Source organism: Chroicocephalus ridibundus, chromosome 8 (genome assembly GCF_963924245.1).
Source record: "Chroicocephalus ridibundus chromosome 8, bChrRid1.1, whole genome shotgun sequence".
NCBI classification, from domain to species: Eukaryota; Metazoa; Chordata; class Aves; order Charadriiformes; family Laridae; genus Chroicocephalus; species Chroicocephalus ridibundus.
In genome coordinates, this window is record NC_086291.1 from 4,572,659 (window position 1) to 4,591,890 (window position 19,232).

Here is a 19,232-nt window from a genome sequence, read left to right on the forward strand (position 1 = left end):
ACAACAATACCATCCCATGGCCACCTCTGGCCTCAGTACATTAAAATAACTAAAGAATATCAAAACCAAACAAAATTCAGTGCTGTAACCACAAGGTTCACAATTCAGACTTCCAAAGGAAGATAAGATTGCTTTAAAAACCTCCAACAGCTTTTTAAATAATTGAAACAGTGCAAAGTTTTCTCACTTAAGAGCAGCTGTTGTACTAGAAATGCAAATCCTAGCTGGGGTCTTTTGGGGATGGAGCCCTGCTGGATGGCACAGCGTCAGCCAGAACACAAGTGAGGTCAACACTTACATCTAGCAGGCTAAGACAGAGCTGGAGAGATACTTCAGAAGTGCATGAGATGGGAAACTACGTGGGTCTCCATCTCTGCACGAGAAATTTGAAGGATGATTTATTGCCTTCTTGTCCTTTACCATTCAGGTCCCACCTTTTTCATCTACGCTGCATAAGTTCAGGCCAATACTCTTGTACAAAATTCCAGAAGTAGAGGATTTTTAGAGAAGTATTAAACACTAAGAGAGTCTCAACAGCATAAGCTTTGTCAACAGCAACCCCACGTCCACCCCGTTCTTCCCAAAAAAACCCTGTAAAAATGATGTGTGGCACACAGCTGAGCAAAAGGCCAAAGTATTTTAGTAAAGGTTCTATCAGCTTTGTTATTGCGCTTTTCTTTTCAAGGCTTTTTTTTTCCAAAATGATCCAGTAAATTGTCAATAACTAACACGATAATTTAAATTATCTGCATTTTAAAAGCTGCCATCAGTTTTCTGGAGCAAAACTTAATTGCATGCAGTATCAAGAACGTACAGACTGAACTAAAATAAGATAATTCAATTTTAAGAAATACTACTTGGCTCTATAACTTAGTTCAGATACTATATGATATCAAACCAATATCTTACACGTGCAGAAAGTTACTGAAATGGAATCTGTGAATTCCAGAAACTAAGCTGCAACTGGGTAAGTACAAAACCAGCAAAATTTTGTTTAGTTTTGGATCATGCAAAGAATCTCCCTTCTTTGAGTTTAGTTCTTCAAAGGCATCTAAAACTTACTGGGTTTCTATTCAGTTCAAAAAAGGAGTGCACCAATTACAACTTTCTAACATAAAATGCACAACCTTTGGATGTTTGTTCCTAATCACTCAGGTTTACCTTACTTTGTAGACATTTGTGGCTGCTACTTGCATCAAATTTAACTTTATATGTGAAGGCAAAGATGTGCCATAGTCATAGTTTAGTACAAGGTCATTCAGCCTGATTATTTTGATACTAAATGCCATTATGTATTGTTAATATACCTGACAGTCTTCAAGAAGCAACGGGGCTAGTTTGGCTATTAGTGACAATCAGAAAAGAAACTGGATTTTAAGAATAACTGTCCTCTTCAAACAAATCTGTTTCATCAAAGATACTCCTTGTATCCTTATTTTATTACTTCAAGAATTCCCAAAAGCCACGTTAGTGACACTAAAATACATTGTTTCATGAACATCCAAATGATTCATCCTTTGCCATCTTGATGCTTTGTCATCACTAATTAGTACAGACAAAAAAAATCATAGCATGCCCTGATGCTTTTTCCAAATTTAAAAGTCTCCACGTTTTCGACACTCAGTGAAGTTAATTCTAATTTATTTTCACTCACAGTCAGGAATCTGTGACCACATTAAAAGGATTGTGGAAAAGATCCGGGAACGTTCCCAATGCTGTATTCATATCCTGCGACTCACCCTCCAAACTCACTTGTAAAGAAACTAATTCAATCTTTCTATTTTCCAGGGGTAGTTACTTATGGAGTCCCCTTTCCTCATCTCTCTCTCTCTGCTTTGGGTTTTTTTATCAACTATACCTCCAAACAATCACTTTCTGAGATCCTTACAGATAATCACAAATACTCTTTGGACACAAAGAGTTTAAGAACTCTTGGGTGCAAAGAGTTTAAGAATTATGAAGTACAATGTCTTTTAATCTTCCTAGACAAGAAGGGTCTAAGAGAGTGAGGGATCAGGGAACTGATACAGAGCACAAGAGAGACCTCCATTGCCCATTTATTCCCTGACAAGTCAAAAGATTACCATGAAGCCATACTGCACAATTTTGTATTGTGTTAAATGTATTGGTTCACTTCTTAATTGAACTGAAAATACACACACAGTCAGAATTTCACGTGAGCTCCAACATCCAATATAAATTTTTGGAGAAACTTAGAGACACATTCTCCTTGGGAAAGCTGAAAATGCTTTTGTCGTGATTTAACCCCAGCCAGCAACTAAGCCCCACGCAGCTGCCCATTCGTTCCCCTCTGGTGGGATGGGGGAGAGTATCGGAAGGGTAAAAGTGAGAAAACTCTTAGGTTGAGATAAAGGCAGTTTAATAAGTAAAGCAAATGCTGCACACACTAGCAAAGCAAAAACATGGAATTCATTCACTGCTTCCCATTGTCAGGCAGGTGTTCAGCCATATCCAGCAAAGCAGGGCTCCATCACCTGGAACAACGACTTGGGAAAACGAAGGCCATCACTTTGAACGTCCCCCGCTTCATTCTTCCCCCAGCTTTACGTGCTGAGCACGGTGTCATATGGTATGGAACATCCCTTTGGTCAGTTGGGGTTAGTTGTCCCAGCTAAGTCTCCTCCCAACTTCTTGCGCAGCCCCAGCCTACTCACTAGTGAGTTGATGTGAGGAGCAGAAAAGGTCTTGATGCTGTGTAGGCACTGCTCAGCAATAACAAAAACATCCCAGTGTTATCAACACCGCTTCCATCACAAATCCAAAACACAGCTCTATACTAGCTACTATGAAGAAAATTAACTTTACCCCAGCAGCACAGCTTTCGCATTCATATTTTACTGGTTTGATGAGGTAGTCTGTTTCTATACAGGAAATCTTTGATTTCTACTCTTACTGAGTATGTAATCTTCTTGTAAGACGAAGGGATCTTCAGACATCTAATGGTTTTTTCCACCAGAAGGAAAACTTGTATATAAACACCAAAAATGTCCTGACTTCTGTTGTTGCTAATACAGATTAAATATGAATCAAATTATCTTAAACGCCGTTATAGACAGCCTTTGTATCTGATCTCTGTTGGCCACAAGATTAACTAAAGATGGGCTAGAAGCAAGACGTCTGATTTAGCACAGGGTATCAGTCTGAATTTCATGGCTACTTATAAGCCAAAACCCACAAATTCAAAAATCATCCCAAACTGGTATGTTAGAAATCTAGATTAAAACCAGGAGGGACAGATGGAATCAGAAAAAATGTTTTACTATTTTGTATAAAAAAAAAAGCTGGTGTGAGCACTCAAGTTTGACATCAGGTCAAAATTTAAGTAATCTGAAAATCAGAAAAGATACTCATTCACTGAAGAACCACCTACTTTTCCCAATTCACACCCAAATTTGAATTTCAGTCTCCCAGGCAATCTGTGATAGTAGGCTACATAGCGTATCAGTTTCTTGTTTTCTAAATTACAGAAAACAAATATACATTGTGTGAAAGGAAGAAAGAACAACTGAAGACTTAATGCACACACACATGGGGATATAAGAAACTGATGTCCCATGAACTACTCCATTTGAGAAAAATCAAGGACTTAGAACTTGGATCTCCCACACTTCAGACTTGATGCCAAGCCATGCAATAGAGCTATTCTGAGATACCCAAAATAAGCTCTGAGCAGAAATTCTATCCTTGCCAGAGCCAAGGCTGCAAACTGATCAATTTTGCAACTACCCGTTGCACTCTAATTGGTAAAAAATTAACTAACTGAATTATAAGATTCATCTTGAGGCTGGAACTGGGGCAGAGGGGAGAGGGGGAACTTGGAAAGTAACTTCTTAGAGTAAGGCTGTGACCATTGTGCCAGAAAAAAAAGAAAAAAAAAAAAAAAGAAAATTATTCAAAACCTATTGATTTTAGTTATTAACTGCAAAGGAATGATATCCTAGCTAGTCACTCTTTGAAGTAATTTTTTTGCTACAGGAAGGTTCTTCTTTGCTCCATAGTAAGAACAGAGTTGTAAAAATACAGTATACGAAGTCTGCATTTCATTTGGAGAAAGTTATCAAGCAAATACTTACTCCCAGTCCAGCATCCCCCACCCATTTAGAACAAGCTGGAGCATCTCTGATTTAATGGGACTAGTATTTTTTAGAAATAGCTGATTTATAATGTCATCACTATGAGGAAAACATAACAAGCATCTTTTCATTTTGGCACAAGCTACAATAAAATTTCCAGCCAGAAATTAGTAAACAAGATTTTTTTCTTCTGCTACCTCTGGGAAAAAAAAAATACTGAGGCTAATTCTAGAGCTGGACAAACCTTCACTGGAATTTTTACATTGCTCTGGTTAAGCTATGCTCTCACTGCTGTGGTGTTGGGTTTGCCACAGCATAGACATCCATACAGTCATGTTGTACTGACAAACATTTGCAGCAAAGTAATTTCCAAGTGAAGGAGTATGTACCTTAGTTTTCAGTTTATATGCATGCATCTACCTACCAGAACTATCTACACACTCATTCAGGCAGTGAACATCCAATTTCTTTAGCCAAAACCAACAAAACAGCACAACCTGCTTAGCAAAGCTGCAAAAAATGTACCTGCAACTACAGAAGTAGAAAACTATTGCAATAATGTTTTGCAAGATATTTCTCAACAATGAAGAAATCAAAGGAAATAACAGCAAGAGGAGTGAATTTAATTGTTTATTTTGAAAGATCCAGTGAGCAGGGACTACTTCACTTTTCAGTGAGGTTTACATTCAAGCTTATCTTATTGACTTCAGGAAGACTTTTTCAGAATTATCTTTCAGTTAGTTTCTAAATATTTGTGAAAGGATAATGATTCTTTATTTCAACTTCATCTCCAGTTGACATTTTTAATTCAGCTGACCACATCCAAAAGTCAAATGTGACCGCATCCACAGAAATTAGCTTTTTTAAGAAGTCATATATTCACTTTGCTTTACATTACAGATTTAACAGTGGATTCTCTTTATCACCACACATGGTCCACTCAGGCAGAGAAATACAACGCTCCCCGTTAAGTGGACCGCAGATGTGCACACTTTAACAAGACTGCCCCACAGGCTACACAGTAGCTGCATTCAGTTGATCATTTAGTGCAAACAGCTGTCCCTGACACATAAACTCCACTTGCAGTGATGGCTTTCTCATATGAACACCTATCTGCAATCACAAACATCAAGACCACCCAATTAATTTCATGTAGACTAACCACTAGATGCCAGAGGGTAAAATGATTCAGCAGCGATCAAACTAAATTGAATGTAAGCCAATACAATTCAAATAAAAGATCTCAAAAGGCCTATTATGACCTTCATAGTTTAGTTTCTTAATTCAAGACCAAAATGGAATAGAGATGAAAAGCTGGAAGAATAGAATACACCCTGAAGCCTCTAGTCTCTAGTTAAATCTCTATTCTGTGTACAGTGGGAATGTAAGGAGAGGAAATGTTAAAGAGAAAACATTATATGAAAAAAAAAAGCCTAAAAGAAGCAGATGAGAGCAACTTGCAACTTCGAAATAAAACTGCAACATCCCTCTGCAAATAAATGCAAGTCAAGTGTAACAAGAAAGCCACAAGAGATAAGAACCAGTATCTACTTCTTGTACATGATGTTAGGTCATTCCTCACAGTGAATGAGGTCATCTTCAACTTCAATTCCAGTAACAAGATGATGGAATGGAAAAACACAGTTAGGTCACCTTAGCCCTCTCCCCCCGTCTTCATTACTTCCAACCAATTCAGGGTAAATTTGCAAAGTCATATTCTTTAGTAATACTTTTAATTGCTTAGATGAAAATTCTTCAAGTAATAGAAACTCAATTCCTCTCTTAGAGAGACAGCCTAATCACTTGAAACTTAGCAATGCTGCTGAATTGATCTATCTCAGACCCTTCCTCACAGAGGTCAAGTTTTCAGATACTACAGTTAGGAGAATCCAGGGCAAAAAGTGAGAAGACAGGATCTCCTAACGTGGCCTTCCTAGTCAGGTTAGCATCCTGGAAAGGCAGAGGGAGGCTTTGATGTCAATGTACACACAATTAACCTACAGGTATAACGACAGTCCAATGGGTCATTTAGTATCAATACCTTAAATAACTTACTTCCAAAAGTGCATCTAGTTAGTCTCCTAAATCACTAGTTTCCTAAATGACTCTTAACAAAATAATTTAGTTTACAGTCACATTTCTGCAACTTATCTTGTATTAGCAAGACTGCAGTTTTGTATGACTGAAACCATGGAATATGGAACATGAAAAAGTCAAGGGAAATCTTGAATATTTATTAGTTAGGCAATGAACTCAAAAAGAAACATTTATATTTATGCCAGCCTAAATAAACTTCGAAGCTCAAGAAAACAATGTTAAGAGTTCCAAAGAACTGTGGATTCACTGAAAGGAGAATATTTCATTAAGACTAATTCTAAGGTTCTTCTAATTCCATGATGTTTATTGTTATAAATACATGAGGTTTGATTAAAAGAAAAGTATCAAACATTTTCCCGATGACACAAAAGTTAACTCTGCTGGTTACTTCAGTGGATTTATAAATTGTTCGTACTTATTAGTACCAGGTTTTTTTATCATAACTACAGATATCAAGCAGTTATTTTCCCCACTGCACCCTATCTGCAAAACCCAGATCAATGCAAGCAGATATGGAATATGCACGGCACCAATGCCAGGCAAAGATGTACAGTGGGAAAAGAGCAAAAACATTTAATAGCAGAAACTCTAAATTCCTGGAGAGTTCAAAAAAAGTTCCAAGGAATTCAAGGCAAAAGTCAACACTGAATCTTCATACATGAGGGTCTACCCGCTGTCCTGGAGCATGACTGTACAAAGTGTATGTCTGTGCTTTTTGGTTTGGTTTGGTTTGTTTATAAACATCCATGTGTTGTACACATTGTAGACACACCAAGCTTTCTGATCAAAAACTTTCCAGAAACCTGATGCCTACCAAAGAGACAAAGGCCCGAAGCAGCTTCTGGATACACCTCGGTTTAGCTAGTTTTGATTGTGGCCAGTCATAGAAGAATGTGCCCAATCCATTGTTTGCCTTAAGGTCCTGGAATACTGTCAAGTATAGGACAACATTAGAGAGAATATTAAGAAAGGAATAAGGAAGGAAAGGAAAAAAACCCATCCCTGTGGTTCACGGCATGGGGATGTTGACTGGGGCATCATATAGTTCACTGTCTCATACACGTTTCAAGAACTAAAAGGCAAATGAAATTTTAGGAGCCTATTTCAGAAAACAAAGACACTTGTTCACACAAAGTACAGTTGGAATCATCACCACAGGACACAGAAGGTGCAAAAAGTGCATCTGGGTTCAGAAAAGATTAGCTAAATTCATGGAGCAAAAAACTCACTACTAATCAGACAAATAACGAGTCAAATGGATTTCTGGTCTGACCCAATACAGTTCTTGCATCAAGCAGCAGGCTGCACCACTTGCAGTCAGATGGCTGGAAATAGTTCTAGAAACACTGGGAGTGTTTTCAGATAAAACCTGAACCAACTGTGCATATTTGCAAAGGTTGGCAGAAAATTCTGGGAGAGCGTTTTACAATATAGCAACAGACTTTTGGGATGCTTTGAGAGGGATCTTATTTTAAAGCAGCTCCTGAGACTGCACTGCTCACTGGAGCAATCCGTATCTTGGTACGAAGGGTTATTTCATATATAATATAGAAAACACGAACAGAGGTTAGGAATTAAGGAAGACAAATAAACTACTCAGATCTATGATACTTTAAAGAAATCTTGCTGGTAGTATATTTGGTGACATTTAGTTACCAAAAGCTAGAGAGACTGAAGGCCACGATCACAGACAGACACACACTGGGGGCAGACACTATGTGAAACTTCCCCAGGCAGTTCTGCCAGCATATCTCATTCCTAACATTCAGTGGTCATAACAATCCCATTTTTGCCCTCTTCTCAGCGACACTAAAGGCCACGTTTTTAAAAAGAGTCTAATTTTACACCCATGAAGTTCCCATCTAGCCAACTGACTCAACATGTGGCCTGCGCGAACCAGGTACAGTGCAGTTATTTTCTGAATATCAGTTGTCACAATTAAACAGAGGCACAATGGGAATTCCAGGTTCAACTTTGGAAAGCCTTCGGATATTCTCAGTTAAAAAGGATAAAATAAAAATAAAATGTTTCTTTCTACCTGCTAATCTTGTGACTCTCCCAAGGGATGTGAAAACCAAACTTCCTTTTTGCCAGCTTATGTATTATCACTGACTTAAGAAATAATCCTGCAATCAGAATAGAATATTTTTTCCTTGTGGTGCATCAGCTAGATCAAAATCTCACTCTGCTACAGCTCTGGCAACTGTATAGTATTAGCAGGAGGGAAATACACTAAGCACAGTAAAGAAAAATGATACAACTCAAAAAACATGAAGGAAACATTAAGTACCATTTTATAAGTAGTTTTCCTGACCATACCTTTAATACCTGTGTCACAGTTTATTCATCTATAAAACATTAATAACAAAGTATCTGAAGAGACGTAACTAATTTATTATTTGTAGACCACTTGAAGACGCTTCACTGAATAACAACATATGTACAAACTGGTGTTTCAGCTCTCGTTTGGAAAACCTGACATTCAAAGTTAGTGTAAAATTTGCCTGCCTTGGCAAAAAGTGAGAACGCTTGCATTACATGAGGCTGAATTTCAGCTGTCAGAGGCTAACATCAACCTTTGCTGCCCTAAAAGTCATGTAATACACAGGCACCTTACTGTGGTTGGCACTGAAAATAAACCATCCAATTCTTCATGCAATCCTTTCACCCTCCTACTCTGCAACAAGTATAGAAGCAGTAAGCAAAGACTCGATCATGTACCTCTCTGAAGGCAAGAAGTTTATCACTACATGCCCACATCTCAACTGATTACAACCAACTCCATAATAAATGTTATTGTTCCTTTTCATGAGCTAGCTGAGGTGCTACTGTAAACGTTGCTTAAGGTGACAGAGCTAAGCAGGGTAAGCTTAAGCAGTTTAACAGTATGTCTTTGCTAGTCCACTCAGGATGCAGGAACTGTCGTGTGAGCAGCTCAGCAAGCAGATAATGAAGTAAAAAACCCTCTCTTAAGGATAATAATCTCTTTAGCTGGTACGTCAGGAGCTGAAAGGAGACATATGAACAAGCCCTGTTCCGTAATGCCCTTCTGCCAGGCAATTTCTGCTACTGGCTGGCATGTAGGGTAAGGTGAGTTCTATTTCCTACCCATGTGCTCATGGAAGGAACAAGCCCTGCAATACTTGCTCTCCCCTTTATACTATAGCAATTATGTCAGAGGGCTTTGAGGCCATAGCCTAGACTTACATCTCTGTGTGACCACATTTGGAGACCCAATAATCTGGCCTTTCCTGATCAGTCAGGTACTGATATTCCAGACCTTGCAATATAAAAATGTTTTAAACACAGTGGATTCATTTAAGGTTTTTACAGCTTACTTTTTATTATTTATAAAACGGCCAACATATGATACTCATAGCTCAAGATGGAACGTACTAGTAAATGGATATTAGTATTTCAGTACAGCATCTACAAACAACATTAATTATCCTCTGTTATCATTACTCTGTCAGTACCTGCTTCTACCAGTTAATTCCTTTGACCTTCCCCAATCTGCACCTTGTTACTATATGATGTTTCATGTTTGTAAGGACAGGAGACTTAGCTTGAAGCTGGCAGCAAGTAACTTACACTTGGGCTTTGTTAGAATGACAGCAAGCATCACTGAGACCAAATGTAAAAGCCAGATTGGCGGGAGGTTATAAAAAATTCAAGTGGCAAGCATTTCTCCTTTTATCTGACAGTTACTATTAAAAGGCCATATGTCATTCCGTAACACACAAAATTTAAACGCAAGAGACAGAGGTAGAGTTCCACATTATGAACAGAGCACCTTCCCTCTACAGTCTACTTCCTACAAATGGGACAGAACTAAATTGAAGCTCTAACTGAACAGTTTCTCTATGAGCAGCCAAAGACATCACACATCCCCTCACCGCTGGATGCAATGCCTCAAAGGCAGGATCTCTGGGCAGGATACCCAATGCTGAGATGGTGTTTAAATTGCTATAAATCTATCCCAGAAGTGGCACTTACACCCCTCTAAGCATGCCCAGCTACAGTAGTTGGAGCAGGAAATATGCTTCCATAACTAAATCCTAGGATACTTCGCAGACTCATTCTTTACCTGTAACTAAATTTGTAGGTATAGCTAACCTTAAAATTAGGTAAGAAAAGCTTATGAAATGTTTCAATCAGGAAACACTAGATTTCAATAAAATCAAAGATAATTCCAAATAACTGAGAGGTCAAAAAGAACCTCAAAACATTTTCATCACAACTTAAGGCTGGCCTTATTTTGCACACCTTTGGGTTCAACACTAAGGCTGAAGACTTTTGTTTTAGAAATTTTGTTCTCCAAAATTAAAAAACAAAGGGTATTAATTATTAGTAAAAATGCATCACAGTCTTAGATGTACTCACTTCCTTTATCCAGAGCAATTTAGGCGGCTGCATTTCCACAGACATCACTCCCCCTACATAGTTCAACACCTTATGTTGCGTTGCATTGATGCGCTCAACTTGACTGACTGCACGATGGTCCATCCACATAATAACATTCCTATAGTTTTGTCCTTGGAGGGAAAAAAAAAAGAAGATAGTTTAACCCCACCTCAGTACTGCAAATTGCTAGACTCTAAGCTGCTTCACGCTTTCACTTCTACATAGAAACCTCGAATTCTATTTGCTTTAATAATTCACAGTAGATATCTAAAGATAAAATTCTAGCCCTCTGAGCCAACTTTAAGACATGTTGAGCACTGAGAATGCTGACTGAAACCAATCAGGCTTGTAAGCACCCAAGAACTTTGAAACACCATGCTCTTGTAGACTGTATCTCATTCAAAGAACTCAAACTTCTTGACAAAGTATTTAGTTAAAACTATGAAGCCTTTTGGTGACTATGATCTAAAAATGTGAAAAAATCTGAGCAATTATGTTATAAACTGAAATTAACTCAGTTAGTCAGCTAGCTAGATAGTTACAAGGATTCTCTCTCCTTTTCTACTGTTATGAGAACTACCCTAATTTCTTTTAGAAATAGTTTCAGAGGGGTAATTTGCTGAAATGCTTTTATTTTGGATGTGGAAGGAAAAAGCATTTGGCAAGTCTGCATAGGATGTGAGAGCAAGAAGCAAAGAATATTTTATCAAAATTAACCTAGAGAGGACCTGCTAGACAGCTGGAACAGTAATCCAGGTGACACTTTGGACTCCTCTCTTGCTAAGTACGCTGCACACTCAACTTCATGACACAACCACTCGTGCATGATCTTGAAACCATACTCCAAGACAGGGCAGAAGTATGAGGCACACCATTATTTCTAACATGGATTTAAATGCAAATTCCAACTGTGAAACTGCCTGAAACCACACCGTTGCATGTCCATACCAGTGTGACAGTATTCAGTGCATTCTTGTCTTTCTACTTAACAACAACACTGTGTAAACTCAAAGTTCTTGGAGATATTAGGGAATAAAAAATGAGAACTGATTTGACTCAATAGACCAAAAATAGCCCCAGACATCATTAGGCATTGAACAGACTGTAAGAGACTCTCAAACTGAAAAATAAATAATCTCATTTAAATTTAGCAAAGGACATTCTGGGGGCAAAGCTGGTTTTTTGAGAAGGCTAGGAGGAGATGACAAATAGATCTGAGAATAGAAAGGGAACATCAACAGAATTGTGATTATGGCTCTGTAACTACTGATTTCGCACACACCTAATCTTAAACAGGATTCACTGAAAAAAAGTGCATCATAGACTTTTCTTGAGTCTTCTGAATCATCTACTCAAAAACTTATAAATTATCAGAATTTTTAGAAAAAGGTCACAGACTGTTTCTTAAGTTTAGAACTGTCCTAGACAAAGGCAGAACACCAGGGTAATAAAATACACAAGCTGAACCTCTTGCCTGCAGCTCCACGACAGAGTATGCAGTTAGACTACACCAATGCTGCATTTTTAGCATTCCTTTAGCCAATGTGAATGGGCATTTATAGACACGATGAAAGTCATGATTAGTAAAGTCTGAAGGAGGAGAAAACATGCACACAAAAAAATGAACATAGATTTCTCTAAGAAGAAATTTCTTTGTGCCAAGATGAAAGAATTTGATCTTAGGATACCAAACATTTAGCCAAATTACCAAACAGTAATTCTCATCTCAAATTTAATTTTGCAGTAGAATGAAAAATAATAAAACCAGAGAAGAATTCCCTTGTAAAAGATTTTTCTATCATCTGTATCTCCAAGAGTCAACCCCATCCCTTGGCGTTTGGATGAAATTGTACATTCACTCACATCAGTGACAAAACATGTACGGTAACACCAATTTTTGTGCTGGAATCCTACCTTCACAGTTGACTGCCAAAGGTTGGAACTGTTTATCCACAACAACAAGGGAACACGTTGCATCAAAACCAACCCCTCGAATCTGGCTGGTATCTACTCCACAGACAACTTTCTGCAAATATACAAAACACACATGAATACAAATATATCCATATATATATGCATGTACCATGTGAACTAATGACTACAGAAAATGAGTTACAAGTTAGAAATGCAAGCTCAAACTCAGAAATTGAGATTCAGTATTCTTTATCACCTCTAACCAAAAATACACCAAATTACCAAAAATCCTTTGCTTTTCAAAACCAAATTCAAAGACCCATGAAGAGTTGTTTAACAGCCTTTTAATCTTATTAGTCACAGCCCTGGATGAAAGCAGGAACCACAAAAAAATCAGAAAATAAAGGTAGCAGAAAACTAGCAATGTTAATTTTCTCTCTTTTCTGAAAGCTTGTATGTGAGCGGCATGTGAAAAATGGACACAGGATTAGAGCCAAGTGTTTCCATCAGTTACTTCACTCGGCTCCTACCTGTGGAAGCAATGATCTTCTAGAATTGCTTTGGTAATATTGTGCCACTTTTTGTTTTTCAATAGTGAAGGGTCCTAAAAATAAAGTTGGCCAAAACCTGTAGCAGTGATAAAGCTCTGCAATGCACATCTTTTCAAAAGCTCTGCTACCAAGAATTCGGATAGCATACTTTTTGGAAGATTTTTCCAAAAAAATATCACCACCCCAAAAGGTCTGAACTTCATGGCTTCCAGCAGCACTGGAAAAAAAAACACAACACCCACATGGATTAAGTGCCAAGTGAGGTTGCAAGACACCTAAAATGTAACGCAGTAATAAATTGCCACTTCTCAGCAACAATAAAAATATCATTATTTTAATTAGTACCATAACGAAAGACTTTCACTAGACTTGCTACGGTGCCAGTCTCTTACTGGCTCTGTAAAGCTATAGTTTCAGAGACCATGTTTTATTGCTTATATATAAGAGATGTATTTAAAGAGGTCCAGAACAAGAACAAAGCAATTCACAATGAGAAAAATCAAATAAACAGAATAAAAGACTTGCTCTGCTTTAACATCAAGCTGTTCTTCCTTATCACTCCTGTCACTCCCTTCTTTGCCTTCCTTCCCCCTCACCTCGTCTCCTTCATTTCAGGGCATTTCTGCAGAGCCAAGCTCATTAATGTTTGAAAAGGCTGATCAATAAAAAGAGAATGAGTGAACTGTCCATCTGCAAATTACCAAGCATATCATGAATATTTAAAAAGCCAACCTTAGAACATGGAGCAGGCTGGGGCTTTATTAAGAAGGATGAAATGGCCTACCATGTGCACTGCCAAGCAAGGTCACTAATTTACTTTCACCACCAGCACGTACAGGCAGATCGTTGGATCAGAGGGCTTATTTCAATCTTGTTTTATACTTGATACTATCCACGAACATATATAATTTATTTTGGTCTTATAATTCTGGACAGGCGTCTTAATGAGGATCATAGGTGACAGAGATTATATTAGGCACCAGATTACAACTTCTCTACAATAAATGCTCCTTTGTGACTCCAGTGCAGCACAATGCACATCTTTAAATATATGCATTACCAGGTTCTGAGCAACCTTGACTCTTCAAAGAACTGTCTCATGTCTAGAACATACACCATTGAAACAAAATCCACAGATGTGATTCCTGAAGGCAGTGGGTAAATCCACCCTCTGAGCTAACAGTGCAAAGGAAGAGCTTTTATTCTATTTTCAGATGTATCACAAGCTTCTTTCACTCTGGCCTTCAGCTCCTCACCTGTATAACAGACATTGTCAGGCTACATCTGCCATAGCCTCAAGGTGTTTTAATGCACAGGAATGGTTACAGTTATACAGTAATACCGTATGCACAGAACTGGATGTTAAAGGCCAGTGACTGGAAGACTTTAAACTTTCAAAACTTGAAGAGCCACCTGCAACACCTATCTCCTTTATTTTCTCTTTTTTTGCATACCTTTGTGACCGAGCAACAGGCAGCCCATATGCCTGCAGAGGATTGCTCGTAGTGGTCTGGCTGGGGTTCCCAAATTTGGATTGGCTGATCTGCATGTGCCACTACTGTCCCAAACTCGTCTACCAAAGCCGCGCGAACACTTGCTGACCCAACATCAATTCCAATGTAGTATTTTACTGGAGCCTGCTTCTTACTATGCATTTTTAACAAAACCTGTTGGGGGGAAATAAAAAAAAAAAGGGTTAAAAACAGATAAAATGACTGATGATGCAAAACTGTGCTGGACAGGACAGGAGAGATGCTGTGCAGGTACTCTGCTTGGTAACTCTTTTCTGCAGGAAGTCTCCACTTGGCATTTTTTAATTGATTTGAAATCTTAATTAATTTTCAAATCTTGCACTAGTTGTACTTTTTTTCTTCAAATGTTTGTAAGTTTCATGGCACAGAAGCTCCTGAAAAGCAAACTGTAAATTTGCAAGTAAGAATATGCATGCTAAGATAAAGTTCATGCACTCATATAATCAAGGAACTGAGCTGTGGCCATACAGTATTATGCCCACATAAAGGGAAAAAGGGGGAAGGAGACAGGAAGGGAAGGAAAGGGTATGGTTCCAAACTCAGCAACAATCAGGAGCTGGTGTTTAACACAGGAGGAAAATTTCAATCCAGAGACTTATGGGTTTTCCTGAGCTCTGGCAGATGGGGAAACTGCTGATGCCTGGTAAATTGGATTCACCTCTAGATGAGACAGGAAGAATCACCACAGATATGTCATTGCCTCAATGCAAACAAATTACACTCCTCAATTAGTGAAAGGGGTGTTGTGCATGGCTCTACTGAATCCTGACCTTAAGAGGAATGAGGAGACAAGAGCTGCTGCCTCCCATAGAGACAACCAGCTCATGAGTGGCATATTACGGCTGAATGAGACGGTGAGTCACGACAAATTTCTGCAGAATCTGAAAACAGTTCCCCCCCCCAAAAAAAAAAAGTGGTGTGATGCTGATAATTAAAATAACTAAGTGACAATCTGGCACTTATTACCCACTTTTGAGCCCTTCAAAGAAAAAGAAAAAAAAAAACACAAAAAAAGGTTTAGTTTTTAAGAGCTATCCACGATCCACACAATTTTAAAGATTCAGAAAATAATTTGCTGAAAATGTGTTGAGTTATGAAAGGATCCCAGGAAATCTCTGCCTACTCTCTGACAACCTACAAGAACAAAGTGAGGTTAAGTTAATTGATTTAATTATTCACAATGAGTTGCTTACTTCACTATATTACGTTTAACTATTTGACATTTAATACAGTGACAAATGCACTGTACTTAATTTCTCACAGTTTGTTCTTAATTAATAGTTAACATTTACATTCTAATCAAGCTGGGAGAGTGCTAAGTAAAAGCTGATACAAAGTATTTAAAATGTCAGACAAGTACCACATTTAGTGCTTGTATGAATCTCTTAGTAAGACTCTAAAACACACAAAACTCAGCTGATGCATAGTTTCTGATTTGCAGAAAATGAATGGATCAATTATAATCAGATGAATACACAGTATTTACTGAGCACCAAAATGGCTCTACTTAAAAACAGCCCATCTCTCCCAAAGAAGTGACCTGGATTATTTCTGTGCATGGAAGATGGGTTGTTCAGAGGCAGAGTTATGGGCAAAGGGGGAAAGATTTAGAAAGTACCGCTTAGTAGAACAATGGGATTATTCACATTTCAAATTAATCCTTTTTTTTTTTTTTTTTTTAAATAACTAGAGTTTAGTGGCAAAGTATACCAAAAGCCTGACAGAAAAAGCGGTGGAACAGAAAACAGTGAAAGTCCTCTTTCTACCTTCAGACAGTAACAGCTGCTGTAAATTGTAAATTGCCTTCAACTTAGGAAGCAATGTTTTTGAATTGTTTTATTTCTACAAGACAGAAAACCAAGCCCTTTTTTTTTCCCCATGAAACATCTTGAGTATAGGTCAAGACCTGTCCTTGGGTGTCGGTCTGAACATACGGTTGCCGTGTAAGTGGCTGTTCCCATCTCTGGTTGGCTGGTAACCACTTCATGCTTAGACTCCCACTGGGGACCAGGGAACATTTTTTTGTTCTTCGCTCGGACGGCATTAGCATGAGGGAGTTCTGTCCCATCACTACAGCTCCTAAGCACCTTGGTACAAACCAAAGCAGTTATCACACTGCATTCTATGTGCACCACAGCAGGGTCACTAGAGGAAGCTGTACAGATCACTAGCTTCTAACAGTATCAGAAACTAGAAAAAACTCAAAGCTACAGAGCATATTGCGGTACTGTTGTAAATACTAGCTTCTCCCTTTCAGCATACTGATTCTGCCCAGCAGATCAGGGGCAATACACACTAATCTTGTTAAGCAAGGTCATCTGTTCAAGCGATGAGCAATCAGCTAAAAATAATGGTGTGCCATGAGTCTAACACCTAGGAATACTGGCAAGAAAGCTCACTTTATTTTCTTGGCTCTGGCTCTATGACCTGGTCAGACTAACAAAAGCTAATGCCTCTGTCACAGAGAGGACAATTCTCCTGATATCAGTGATTAATACCACATCTGTCAGCTGGGGATACTTACAGCACTCTACATCTTCCTCTTAGCCCTTGGCTGTAAAAGCAGTTTTAAGACATTCTTTTCAACAGATGACGTTCACTTTTTAATTTTGCACTCCTTCTCCTCAAAGCTTAAAAGGCTGGCTGCAGATGCTGCTAGCTACTTGCAAGAAATTCTCCTACAAAGAAATTGCATAAGACTGTTCCTGATACTATCTCATGAATTTCCCTGTTTTTCCCTATTTCGGCACTGCCTTTATAGCTGCTGACTCATAAAAAGACAAGAATAAACCACAAACTGCAAAGAAGATTATTTTTTTAACATAGGCTTACTTGCTTCTTACTTGCTTTTTTCAAAATACAAATAGCAAAGGGAGTATTTTACATCCTGCCTCCTTCTCACACACACACACAATTACTCTGATTTTTGATTTCTCTTCCATCTACGGCAGCCTTGATTTTAGCTCATTAATGTGTTTTTGCTACTTAGAGAACAAGCTTAACAGATGTTAGAGAATTAAGCTCATAGTACCTCCTACTCAGCACTTAAAATTATGGCTTTGCATTGGATTCTTCCCACAAACATTTGAAACCTGGAACCCAATCAGCCCATGTCATGTTTACTTTCCTTTTTTTCCTTACTAAGCAACCAGGACGTGCATGTGTGAGTGACTATGCAGGAAGCAGAGTTTGTTTATGTGCTCCAGCAGTACATATCAGTCTACGCATATCCACTACTTTATTTCTGTAAATCAGTGTACATAAGAAAGAGTTAAGTGACAAAGTCCAAAAACAAGAACCACAAACCTATTTTAAATGGTCTTTCTCTGAGTAAAGCTCACCTAGATTTACAAAGCAAAACTTCAGTATCTTACGAAAAAAAGGCTAAAAGTAAATATTAATCCTTTTTTTTCAAGCACAGCAAGCACTACGTTACTGTTCAAAGTATAGAGTCTCTGCAATAGGATCTGATCTGCTTGCAAAAACATCATTTGATGCCAAGGGTTTTTCTGCAATACCAATCACTTGGTATGTCACCTACTTGTCAATCGGATCCACAAAAAGCACTGTCATTTCTAGGTCATAAGTGTCACCAATTAGGGACTCTGTCTAAAGGTACTTCTTGAGAACCTAAGAACTCAGCAGTGGTTGGTGGAAAATATTTAGCCAAAGTACTTTAATAAGAATTTAAAGAGGAATGTTGCCTTTCATTTTTCTTTACAGAAGATTCCTTTGGTACAAGAGGAAGCGAGTTCAGAGGTAGAAGAAGGTCCCAGCACAAAATTCTTGCTTTGGAGTCTGGACACCAAGATCCATTGCCATGTGTAAAGAAAACTTGGTTGTGCAAATAAAACTTTGGTTTGGATTTTGTATCTACTGAAGTCTTAGCATACAGCTTCTGCAGTCAATGCAATCACAAGGAAAAGAGCGAACAAGAAAAACAATTGAAATAAAAAGTCCCAAAGGTCCAGTCAGACATGTCAATTCCTCGAGTGCAATATTCCTACCAAGACACCAAAGTATTTGATGCATGGATAATGCATGTTTGTGGACCTCTCAAGAGGTGGAAAGCACTGCTGATAATGCCACTACCTTCTACACTCCTGAAGTACCTAACTCAGGAAGCCTGGCTTCTTGCAGCCAAGTAAAAAGGCCTCCAAAACTTCAATACACCTTTGCCTGCCCATTTCAGAATAAGCGCCCTGTATTTAGAACTTATTATTTGAATCTGCAAACAGAAAGAGAGAAAAAAAAAACCCAAAACATTTTAAAAGACACGTCCAGCTTGACCGCCTTAGTCCATGACTACAACTCCTAAGACAGGACAAGAAGCCAAAATTCCCTCCAAGCACTAAAACAGCAATGGCCTCTTTCTTTGCAAATCACAGCAGGGACAGAATGGCTTTTCAAACAAGCATTTATGATCAAAGGGCTACAGCATATGATAAATATTTATATGGCCCATTAAATAATAGTCTGTATAAATATTATTCAAAATGTGCGTGCTGGAAACCACAGACTTCCCAGTTTATCCTTAAACAAATGTGCTAGTTTTCCCACATAGGCAATGAAAAGAAGGAGGGGTGAAACTGTCATTTGCAAAAATATTTCTTTAAAAAAAGAAAATCCTTAACATTGTT

The 19,232-nt window shown here is 38.2% G+C and overlaps 1 protein-coding gene across 11 annotated transcripts in view; it reads right to left on the bottom strand.

The window, feature by feature from the left end:
• The window catches only part of FGGY (FGGY carbohydrate kinase domain containing), a 327,607-nt gene that overhangs the window by 119,950 nt on the left and 188,425 nt on the right, over positions 1-19,232 (bottom strand). For all 11 annotated transcript variants that reach the window (XM_063344960.1, XM_063344959.1, XM_063344961.1 and 8 more), the window contains 3 exons: positions 14,515-14,727; positions 12,510-12,621; positions 10,575-10,726 (listed from right to left, as the gene is read on the bottom strand). In XM_063344960.1, the coding sequence (XP_063201030.1) occupies positions 10,575-10,726; positions 12,510-12,621; positions 14,515-14,727 (477 nt within the window). The remainder of the gene's footprint in view (positions 1-10,574; positions 10,727-12,509; positions 12,622-14,514; positions 14,728-19,232) is intronic.